Source organism: Bufo gargarizans, chromosome 4, assembly GCF_014858855.1.
Source record: "Bufo gargarizans isolate SCDJY-AF-19 chromosome 4, ASM1485885v1, whole genome shotgun sequence".
In the NCBI taxonomy this organism is placed as follows: Eukaryota; Metazoa; Chordata; class Amphibia; order Anura; family Bufonidae; genus Bufo; species Bufo gargarizans.
The window spans coordinates 214,022,594-214,034,549 of NC_058083.1; the positions used below are offsets into that span (position 1 = coordinate 214,022,594).

The 11,956-nt window shown below is 48.0% G+C and overlaps 1 protein-coding gene across 2 annotated transcripts; it reads right to left on the reverse strand.

Moving 5' to 3' along the window:
* Window positions 1-865: 865 nt before the first annotated feature.
* On the reverse strand, window positions 866-11,564 carry C4H2orf72 (chromosome 4 C2orf72 homolog). Of its 2 annotated transcripts, none has more exons than XM_044290786.1 (3): window positions 10,861-11,564; window positions 8,381-8,536; window positions 866-1,180 (listed from the first exon to the last, which is right to left on the reverse strand). In XM_044290786.1, the coding sequence occupies exons 1-3, from the start codon at window positions 11,450-11,452 to the stop codon at window positions 1,101-1,103; spliced, it is 828 nt and encodes a 275-aa protein (XP_044146721.1). In that variant the 5' UTR covers window positions 11,453-11,564; the 3' UTR covers window positions 866-1,100. The 2 variants fall into 2 exon arrangements, with proteins under 2 accessions (XP_044146721.1, XP_044146723.1); XM_044290788.1 differs by having other exon boundaries at window positions 868-1,180; window positions 8,381-8,464; window positions 10,861-11,563.
* Between the last annotated feature and the right edge of the window lie 392 nt (window positions 11,565-11,956).

Genomic DNA, 11,956 nt, shown 5'->3' on the forward strand with positions numbered 1-11,956 from the left:
ACCCAGCATTCATGTGGAACCAACACTTCTTGGCCATTATGGCGCATAACAGGTAGTATTTAGTGTTAGGTTCCCGTCTTACAGAGATCGCCTTGACGTTCGGCAGACAGGCTCAAATAGTTAATAAGCGTAGCATTAGCACTTGAATGTTTTTGTGACTATGGCATTATTGTACTTTATATGGCTTGCAGAGTGCTGTTGCATTGTCTTTTTTCTCTATGTTTCTAGCCATGGCAGCGTGCACCTGCACATTGGGATGTGCTAACTAACCCCCTTTTTTCCCCCCCAGATTGGATATAATTATTATCTCCTGTGCTGCGTATTTATTCTCCAGGTTGTAAGGCAGAGTTGATAGAGGAGTAGCATACCTCCAGTCTTTTGTCAAAGAGGGGAAGACCCCAAGAAACTTCTTGTGCCACAGTAGAAGTGTGGTAATGGTCCAGGGAAGAAATTTATACAAAACTGGTGCAAAGGAAAACTGTCTCAGTTGCCCATAGTAACCAATTAGATCCCACCTTTCTTTTTCCAAGGAAAATGAGAAGCTCAATCTGATTGGTTGCCATGGCCAACTAAGCCAGTTTTCCTTTGCACCAGTTTTGGTATTTATATATCTTTACTGTGCACAAAGCAGGATCTAGCTCAAGACAAGCCTAAGCTTTTTCATGTCCTGATCGCACCACTGAAGGTGACCATGATGGAGATGGACGCCCTGCTGAGTTTTGCTTTGAGGCCTGATGACAACTTGTTGAACACATGCTTACTATTAGCTGCTTATTTATCATTGTACTAGCTATTTGGCTGCATTTCTGTGGAAAAACCACACACACACACACACTTCCAATACATGAGCCTTTTCTGCTGGACATGAAGCAGGGGTTTCATATGCATTGCTTTCTTAATTTATTATATATTTATACAAAAATTGCAGTTGGTGGTCTGTAACGGAAAATAGGGGTCATTGTCCACATACAATTCAGTGTCTATTACTGCAGTATTGTCATAGTCCATGCCCTATGGGCCATCAAGACAAGCTAGGAACGTAGATTCCTGAAAGGGGACAGTTCTTCATTCAAAGTTCCTGGTTATTCCCGGCAGAGATCTCAGGGGTCAGCCGTAGACTCTGCACAATCTCCATTGGGATGGCTCAAGACAGTCAAGGCTGTTCCTTCCTCCAGGTGCTCTGCAACAAAACAAACCAAAAACTATGCTAAGTCAACTACACTTCTCTACCATAATACAGAAAAACACAATTGTGGCTAAGAAACTGATCAGCCATAACATTAAAACCAAATATTGTGTATCATGCGACAACATCAATGTATCATAGCCAGGATTCACGTAGTCAGCAATTTGTGCTACAGCAGCTCTTCTGTGGGATCGGACCCGACAAGCTCCCATCATACATCTCTAGCACCCATGACCCTGTCAGTTACTGGTTATCCTACCTTGGATCATGTTTGGTAGGTACTAACATATTAGGAACGCCCCACAAGGTGCTCTGAACCAGTGTCTCACCATCACAATTTCACCCAGATCCTCATGAGTCCTGCTGCAGACATGTCAAGAAATGACCAGTCACTTGCCGCCTAACGTATTCCATCTCATGTCAGGTGCCATTTTTACAAGATGTCCGTGGTTTTGTGCAGTTTTTGGATGATAGAAGGAAAGCATTAAGGGATAGATACTCTCCCCAGTCCTGGTTTTGGCTTCCAAAAACGCATCATAAAACCTAAATGTTATAGCTCATCTGTTTACATTCTGTTTCCTCAGCCAGCGGACCAGAGGCTTTGGCCTTGTTTTTATGATCTGCACCACTTAGAAACTCACACTTGGGACATGCTTTAGAGGCTGCACGCGTGCACACATATCACAGTTATGATATACATATAATAGAAAGGTCACAAAAATCACCAAGAAATGTCCTTATTTCCTGGCTTCAAAGCATGGCAGAGGGAAATCCTACCACCTAATATATGAAAATGAATGTATGTTCTTTATACACGGCTAAACGACTGGACCGATTTGCACTAAATTTGGCATATACGTACCAGGTGTCCAGGAAGATTTTCATAAATGTCTGAGCTCTCTGTTCCTGAGATATTCCCCAAAAACATAATATTTTCACATTAAATTACAATTTACAACATAGAACACTTTTTATTTTATAGGGGGGGGACCCCAGTGCCGTTGTGGAGGCTACAGGAAATCAAATTACTGGTAAGAGTAAATTGTCCTCCTTCCCTAATGCCTCCACACTGGCACTGACAAGAGGCCTTTCAGAGTAGAACTTTTTGTACATGGGGTTGGACCATGTGGCTGCCCGACATATCTGATCCACTGAAGCAACGCCTCTTTCAGCCCAGGAAGTGGACAACGCTCTTGTGGAATGAGCTTTTAACCTGGTGCAACCTTAATTTCTTTATAACAAAGGATGACAGTTTTATCCAACTGGCTATTGAAGCTTTAGAGGCTCCCAGACCCTTGTTTTATCCTGAAACAGGATTAGGAGGCGGTCAGATTTTCTAAAGGATTCCGTAGCTTTAAGGAACACTAGAAGACATCTAACATATAGATGATGGAAAATTTTCTCCTGCTCCAAGGTTGGGGACACAAAAAAGGATGGTAACACCAATTCTTGTTGGCAGTGAAACTTGGAGAAAACCCTTAGGAAGGAACGCTGGGGAATGCCAAAGAATCACTCTGTCATCTAGTACTGAAAGGTATGTTTGTTCACAGGAAAAGGCCTGGATTTCTCCCACCCTCCTGGCCGTGGTAATAGCGATAAGAAAGGCGATTTTTAGAGTCAACAATCTCAGGGATGAATCGGAAAGCAGCTCAAAAAGGTTCAGATGTGAGGGCAGTGTGAACAATGTTTAGACCACAAGGGAGGAAATTCATGGAGAGAAGAAAAAAAAAAAAAAAAAAAAAAAAAAGAAAGAAGAAGGGGTTGTCTGGGTTCAGAGCTGAACCGGGACATACCCATAATTTTACCCAAGCAGCCCCCCTGATGTTAGCATTGGAGCACTTCATCAAGCAGGATTTGATAAGGGTCTTAACCAGTACAATAAAAGTTCAGGTATCCGCCCTCAGTGCCTTTCTAGACATTAAACTAGCGGAAATTCCCTTGATTAATAGATTCCTTAAAAGGGTTGTCCAGGTTCAGAGCTGAACCCGGACATATCCGCATTTTCACCCAAGCAGCCCCTCTCACTTAAGCATCGGAGCAGTTCATGCTTAGATGCTCTCCTTTGCCCTGCACTAAATCGCGCAGGGCAAAGGCATTTTCTGGAGTTCCGGTGACTAATCGGGCTCGCCATAGGGCTGCCAAGCGGAGGTTTTGACCCAGCAGTGTGTTCAGCGACATCACCGGCTCTGATGGGCAGGCTTTAGCACTGCCCTAGCCATTTTACAGGCTAAGGCAGTGCTAAACCTCACCCATCAGTGCAATTTAGTGCAGGGCAAAGGAGAGCATCTAAGCGATTCTCAAGTCAGAGAGGCTGCTTGGGTGAAAATGCGGATATGTCCGGTTCAGCTCTGAACCTAGACAACCCCTTTAAGGAATCTATTAATCAAGGGAATTTCCGCTAGTTTAATGTCTAGAAAGGCACCAAGGGCGGATACCTGAACTTTTAGTGTACTGGTTCTAAGACCCTTATCAAATCCTGCTTGCAAGACTTCTAAAATAAGGCCCACATCCAAAACTACCTTGAGGATCCCAGCGACTACCTGCAAATGACAAAAAGGTATTCCAGGTACAAACATAGATTTTTGATCTGCTTCCCGCTATGTAGCAAGGTAGATATGATGGCCTCATAAAACCCCCTCTTTTTTGAATAAGCCCCAGTGAATCTCCAAGCAGCTAGGTGTAGTTGCTGAATGTTGGGATGGATGGCAGGACCCCGATGGAGGAGGTTCGGAGTTTGAGGTAGAATACAATGTTCCCCTGCCAAAAGATTCTGAAGCGGGGGGGGAACCATCTTTTTGGCCAATAAGGAGCAATCATTATGACCTGTGCCAATTCTCTTATCTTCAGAGTTTTCGGGCTCAGGGAGACTGGTGGAAATGCGTAAAGAAGGCCCCTGGGCCATGTCAACGAGAGAGTGTCCCTCCTGCGGGCAGATGGAATAAAAATTCTTCACCTTCCTGTTCTGAGGCAAAAAGATACAGAACTGGAAGACCCCACCTCTCCGAGATCTGATTGAAGATCTCTTGCTTCAAGGACGATTTTCTTTCCCTGAGAGTCTGCTAATATGTTCCCTTCTCCTTTCAAATTAGCAGACTAAAATCGACTTTAGATTTTCCTCTCTCCATTTGAATATCATTCTTGAGACTAGAGTTGTTGCGATACCAAATTTTTGATTCGGTTTCGATACCATGAAAAAGTATTGCGATACTCGATACCATTCGATACCACGCGAAAAAAAATAAACCAAAAAAGCCACGTGCATTCCGCATGTTTAAAAATGGCGAATCGCGCAGTTTTTATTAATTTTTTTCTGTTCCGACGTTCACCACCTAGATTTTTTTTTATATTTTAATAGTTTGGACTTTTCTGACGTGGCGATATGTAATATGTTTATTATTTATATATTTTATATATGTGAAATTGGGAAAAGGGGGTCATTTATACTTCATATTTTGGTGTTTTTTTTTTTTACTTTTTATTTAATAACTATTTCCCCCCTTAGGCTACTTTCACACTAGCGTTCGGGTGTCCGCTTGTGAGCTCCGTTTGAAGGGGCTCACAAGCGGCCCCGAACGCATCCGTCCAGCCCTAATGCATTCTGAGTCGATGCGGATACGCTCAGAATGCATCAGTCTGGCAGCGTTCAGCCTCCGCTCAGCAGGCGGACACCTGAACGCTCCTTGCAGCGTTCGGGTGTCCGCCTGGCCGTGCGGAGGCAAGCGGATCCGTCCAGACTTACAATGTTTACAATGGAAGTCAATGGGGACGGATCCGTTTGAAGATGACACAATATGGCTCAATCTTCAAACGGATCCGTCCCCCATTGACTTTCAATGTAAAAGTCTGGACGGATCCGTTCAGGCTACTTTCACAGTTAGAATTTTTTTTACAATATAATGCAGACGGATCCGTTCTGAACGGATCCACCGTCTGCATTATATGAGCGGATCCGTCTCAGACGGATCCGTTCTGAACGCAAGTGTGAAAGTAGCCTTAAGGGCTAGAACCTGGGATCTTTCATCCCTTGTCCTAGTCAGCTCTATCAGGGTGAATAGGACTTCACACTGTCCCTGCTGCTCTGTGCCTTGTGCACACAGCATCAGGGATGTTACCATGGCAACCAGGGCTTCTGTAGAGTCCTGGCTGCCATGGTAACTGATCGGAGCCCCAGGCTTACACAGCTGGGGCTCCGATCAGAAGCTGCCACTGCACCACCAATGAGGGGGAGGGGAGAGGTCCCTGTGGCCACTGCCACCAATGATTTTAATACTGGGGGGTTGAGAGGGGCCGGCGCACTGTGCCACCAATGATTTTAATGGGATGGGGGGTTGAGGGGCACACTGAACCACCAATGATAAATTACCCCTTTATACAGGAGGCGGGTACTGGCAGATCAGCAGTTAACCCCTTAGGTGCCGCACCTGAGGGGTTAACTGCCTCTGATCGCAGCTCCCTGTCAGGGGCAGGGTGCCGGCAATGCGATTCTGCTGCCGGCACCCGCCTCCTGTATTGTGTTAGACTGACTTTCATTATCAGGCCATACAGAGCGGCGCCCAGCGATGTCCCAGCACTCACCATTAGTCCTGGGCGCCGCTCCGTTCGCCCGCAGTGCCCCATTACTGTCTCCTCTCCTGCTCCACATGCTTCTGATTACTATCGGAGCGATGGGAGGAGACATCAGCTTCACTAGTGGGCGTTCCTTCTTCCTGGCTGTAGCGCTGTCCAATCGCAGCGCAGGGAGAAGGAACGCCCACTAGTGAAGCTGATGTCTCCTCCCATCGCTCCGATAGTAATGAGCAGCATGTGGAGCAGGAGAGGAGACAGTAATGGGGCACTGCGGGCGAACGGAGCGGCACCCAGGACTAATGGTGAGTGCTGGGGCATCGCTGGGTGCCGCTCTGTGGGAAATAGGAATAGTCCTATTTGGTAGCGCAGAGCGCCCGCCCCTCCTCCGCCCCTCTATCCTCATTGGTGGCGCAGTGCGCCCGCCCCTCCTCCCCCCTCTCTTCTCATTGGTGGCAGCGGCAGCAGCACAGGGGGAGGGAGGACAGCTTCCTTCTCCCCGTGCTGCTGAGAGAACATGAGCGCGCCGATAGCAGCGCGCTCATGTTCAGAGATACTAGGCTGCGCAGAAGCGCAGCCCAGTATCGAAAAAATGGAAATCCCGGTATCGTATCGATACCGGGACAAAAGTATTGATTGGGTATCGAAATTTCGATACCCGCAACAACCCTACTTGAGACAGCAGCCAAGGACTTGCTTTTTGTCCCCCCTTGGCGATTTAAATAAGCCACTTTCACGTTGTTGGAAAGCACTTTGACATGGCGATATTGGATAATTGGTTTCAGGATCAGGAAGGCCCGAATAAACTGCTGTCAACTTCCTCAGATTTGAAGACTATAAAGCCATCTAGGGACTCCATGTTCCCTGAACCATCTCGTGCAAAGCATGGCCTCCCCAACCCTTAACTCGGTAGTAACCGTAATTTGGTCTTTTGGTCGCCACTGTACCCCTGTTTGCAGACGTATCTTCACTGTCCACCAGCTTAAAGACCTTTTTACCTGATGTGTGATTTTTCTTTTCTAAGGAACTCTGCTTCTTGTCCCAAGATGAAAGAAGGACTGTAAAACTGTTCTGGTGAGTGCTTGAGCCCAATTCACTGAGGTTATTGTTGACATTAAAAGTCCCAATAGGCACATGATCTCCCTTATTGATGCTGTCCTCTTGGAACAGAACATTTTTACTAAGGCTACTAGGTTCTCCTGCTTTTCTTAGGGTAGAAAGGAGGATAGTTTGAGAGTGTCCAAAAGTACCCCAAAAAATATTTTCTGTTGATTGGAAAACAGACTTTACTTTTCTAGGGTGATAAACCACCCTAAAAGATCTCAGGGTTTCCTTCACTATTCTGAGATGGTCTATAACAGGGATAACTCAGAAAGACACGACTTGCAAAGTTTTTTCTTGTAATTCTCAGGAAGCTTTTTAGAGCAGGCATTACTTTTTAGTATTCTAGACTTTGATCTAGGTTCCTTTGTGCCCTGGAAACAAGGAACAACCAAGCATACACCAATTAATACAGCTAGAACGCCTGTCTAGCATTAAAAAAAAAAAAAAAAAAAAAAAAAAAAAACACACCTCACGCAGGGGACTCACAGTACAGGCGCTTGCAGAGGGGTCCGGGACCTCCTGACAGGGAGTAGGTGTCTCCGACACAGTGGGTAATCTGCAGGCAAGTGCTGAGAGGAGCCCGCAATCTTTTCAAATTTTGGCGTCTTACATCAGACTGCACCTCGTTCATGCGCCGCATCGCCTTCAGCCTCAGCGCTTCATGCGCCACACCTGCTCCCCCCACTGGTCACTTGTTGTAACAAGAGGACACCGCACTCACGCGCGTGCCTCTCGCGCAGCTGACCACTTCCACCAGAGGAAGGTCAGTTGAAAAGGAAGGACCGCAGGCCCCAGCATAAGCCGGAACGAGGGTCCTCGATGCTCCAGCTGCCCAGCCTAAGCCCCTGCTGCGAGAGGACAGCCGGAGATCCTGTAAAGGAGTGGAATTTATTTTCCTTTCTTCTTCCCTCCATCAGGAGGGCTCTCTCCATGTGTTAACCCCGTGGGGGCAGGAAAACACTGAGGGGGTGGGGGGAATTTAAACTCTGTGTTCCTGCCCCCTACAGAGGTCAAGGGTCAATCTCATTGTGGCCGTCATGGTGGATGAGGTGGAAAAACACCACTCATCCACATGCTGCGGGAAGTACCGACACCGAACAAAACTTCATCTGCGGTGCAGAGTTTAAATCCTTAGCATGTCAACGTATTTTTGGGGTTTTCAATGCGGATTTTACACTTTGCCGTGCTGAGAGTGAGATCTGCGGCAAACCCCATTTACTGTATACTTGTCACCTAGACAGATCCTAAAAGTTGGGAACTTAAAAGGAATTTGCAGAAGGCCTTCGTGGTGGCCAGTTCAGAGGTGACGACTTTTTCTAAACCACTTACCTGGAAGACACAGCCCTCTCTGGCTGTCTTATATGACAGTTAAAAGAGTTATCCAACCCCAATAATGACTCATCCCGACTGGCACTTACAGCACATGGTTACTTTAGGATCCCCAAAAAGACAGGTTCTAAATGAATGCTACTGGACACCAAGAACATATGCCCCTTTAAAGCCATGGGTCACTGTCTGCCATGTTACCTTTCTGGGCAGCGTCCTCCTGCCTCCACCTCCTCCATGAGAAGCATCTGGACTTCACGTTTGGCTTCTTTCTCCTTAGTTCATCTGGGGGGAGGAATGGAAACGTCAACCCATCTGAGCCTTCATTGCAGACTGCTAGTAATTCCTTCGTAACTTCTAGCAGGAATAATAAAGGAACAGCCCAACAGAGACATAAGAACAGATATTCCAGAATTGTTATTACAGGGGGAATGCACAAGTAGTTACTAAAACAGGAGCGGTGACAGGAGGGTTCTGTCTGCCCACGCGCCATTTCCTCTGCCAAACATCATAATAATGCATGGTACATGGCGGTGTGCACAAGCCAAGGAGAGGATGTGATCAATTAGGCTGTCCTGATCCCACCCCTGCCTCAAATTATAGTGGAGCAGTCATGTGTACATCAATAAAATTCCAAAAAGAAAAAACCATGCATCGCACGTACACGAGCTCTGCATTGATCTGTTGCTTCTCAGCATAATTACTAGTAAACAGCGCCATAGTCCACCTAATGGACCCGAGGACATTTGTATACATTTTTATCAAAGTGCATAAGCCCACTCACCACGTCAAGGTTGCAGGAGACTACATATAGGTTGAAGGCTACTTAAAGGAAACCTGTCATCGGGATTTTGTGTATAGAGCTGAGGGCATGGGCTGATAGATGGCCGCTAGCACATCTGCAATACCCAGTCCCCATAGCTCTGTGTGCTTTTATTGTGTATAAAAAAACTATTTGATACATATTCAAATTAACCTGAGAGGATTCCTGTCCCTGACTCATCTCACATACAGGACTCATCTCAGGGTAATTTGCATATGTATCAAATCAGGTTTTACACACAATAAAAACACAGAGCTATAGGGACTGGGTATTGTGGATGTGCTAGCGGCCATCTAGCAGCCCATGTCCTCAGCTCTATACACAAAATCCCGATGACAGGTTCCCTTTAAGTTCTGAGACCACTGTTCACATGGTGCAGTACTGTGTGGTTGATGCTGTGCTTGTGGGTTGGTGGGGCTCAGTCCGACAGCCGGGGTCACCTGTGGTTGCTGTATTTTGGCGGTAGTGGTTGCCAAATTAGAGTCAGTCCCACTCGAAAGAGGCAACTTGACGTGGCGGGTGGGCTTATTGCACGGTCATCAAAATGTATGCCAATGCCTTGTGTCCATTAGGTGGACTATGGCGCTGTATTCTAGTAATTATGCTGAGTAGCAAAAGACGGATGCAGAGCATGTGGACATGCCATCTGTATTTTTTCTCTTTTCGGAATTTTATACATGTACATGAAGCTGGCTCACATTAGGACGGAGCAGCTGACCACAGATGGCAGGCCTGGGCACCGCTTTACAGGTAATGCTGACTGGCACGGCCATCCACACAACATAATCTGCCCCCGGCCACACTGTTTGGCTCTACCCTAATGTGAACAGCAACAAGCATGAGGGATATAGTTACAGGCAGCGGTGGGATCAGGATCAGGAACCTTTCCCAAAGCTCGACTGATCGGATGCTTAGAAAGCTTGTACATCACAGAGCATGCGCTTCAGTATAACCTGTAAGGGCGTATTCACATGCAGCAGATTTGTTGTAGAAATGTCTGTGACCAAAACGCACTTGCATTTGTCTGAATGGGGTTGTTCCTGCAGCAGGTGCATTGTCTCCAATAAACCTGCAATGTGTGAACACACCCTCAGACACCAGAATTACTGTAAAGGATTTACTAAGAACTAGTGGGTCCTTTATCAAACTGGTGTAAAGTAGAACTGGCAACCAATCAGATTCCACCTTTCATTTTTCTCAGCTCCTTTGGAAAATAAAAGGTGAAATGTGATTGGTTGACATGGCACGGATACCATCCTTTTTTGCGGATCCATTGTAACAATGCCTATTCTTGTCCGCAAAACGGACAATAAGAAATGTTCTATTTTTTATTTTATTTTTGCCGGGGCTACAGAACGGACATACTGATGCGGACAGTAAATGGGTCCGCATCCTATCCGCAAAAAAAAAAAAAACACAAACGGACACAATGTTCGTGTGCATGTAGCCTAAGGGCTTGTTCCCCTGGACCAAAATGCACGGGCACCGGCCGTGGGGCTGCTGCATGCAGATCGCGACCCCATTCGCTTAACCGCCATCCACTCCGTAGGGTTCCGTTCCTCCAGATTTGCGAACCTATTCAAGGTGAATGGATCCGCAACGGTGGTGTGAACAAGCCCTTAGGCTGTGTGCAGTTTTCAGTGTATTATGCGGCAGTGCACACATCACGCTGAGGTGCGCCAAGAACCTGCAGGGGCGATTCCAGCCTAAACGGTTACCCCCAATTATTCCACCAGACAAGAACATTGGGGCATCATATCCTCTGTGCGGCAGTTGCCCATAGCAACCAGTCAGCCTGCAGCCCAGATAAACGGGCCGGACTGGTTGCTATGGGCAACTGCGCCCCGTCCTTTCCTACCTGCCGCAGTGAGCGCCTCGCACGCCGCCATCTGGAGCTGTCGCCGGCTCTCCTCGTGTCCCGGTGTGAGCGCCGCGGCCCGGACTTCAGCCGTCAGCGGGAAGACGTCGCGGAGCAGGGAGAGCAGAGCGGACACCGCAGACCCGGCACACACCGGGCCATTCAACTTACTGCCGGGCAGCATCACCACCCCGACCACAGCGCCCCCTGCAGGCAGGCGCTTACGGATATCCCTCAGTATTTCCCGCAGCTGCCGCTGAGATGCCGGGAGTACCAGCGATTCCGGGCGGCACAGGAAGAATACCAGCCCGAAGTGAACAGTCCGGTTGCGGGGAGGCTGCGGCCGGTCTGGTGCCGGTTTCTCCCCCTTGCAGTGGTTGTCAGGCTTCGGGGCTCCATGCTGTGAGGCCCCCTGTGTAAATATATCTCCTCCGTTCCCTAGCTCGGCCGGGAAGAGCTCCCGCAGAAAGTTCTCCAGCAGAGCCCGGCTCTCCGCCCGCTCCCACAGCTCCCCGACCAGCAGGACTTGCTGAGGACCCCCGAAGCCCTCCAGCACCTCCCTGAAGCGGCTCTCCGTGCAGTCTCTCGCCATTATCCTAGCAGCATCCTGACCCTAGAGCCCCGTCCACACGATCCACTGCCCGCACACATGTGGTAATCCGCCAGAACATAGTCCAGTGAGGAAGGATCCCGAGATCCCCGGCGGCCGCCTTCATAGGACGGCCAGGGCCGCGCCCACCCTTAGCCACACCCTCCTGTCCGGCGCCTTCGCCTCTTATAGGACGGTACGCGACACACCCACCGGTCACCACGCCCCTGAGCCCGGCTCTGTCCCTCACCTTGAGACTCGGAGCTTCCCGGTCAGATATGTCCTCAGTGTACATGTAGTACCGGCTAGTCTAACCGCAGCGTGTGAATGGGGCTCCAGGGAGTTGCCCTCTCACCATCAATAATAATTATGACAGCCAACCTTATCACATTGTCAGGACCCTGATGAAATATCATGCCACAAGATGGTAGTTTTCTTGTAACACTCTGAACCCTTTGGGGACATAGTGGTTTTTTCCTTTTCTGCACTTCTAGTTTTTTTTTTCTT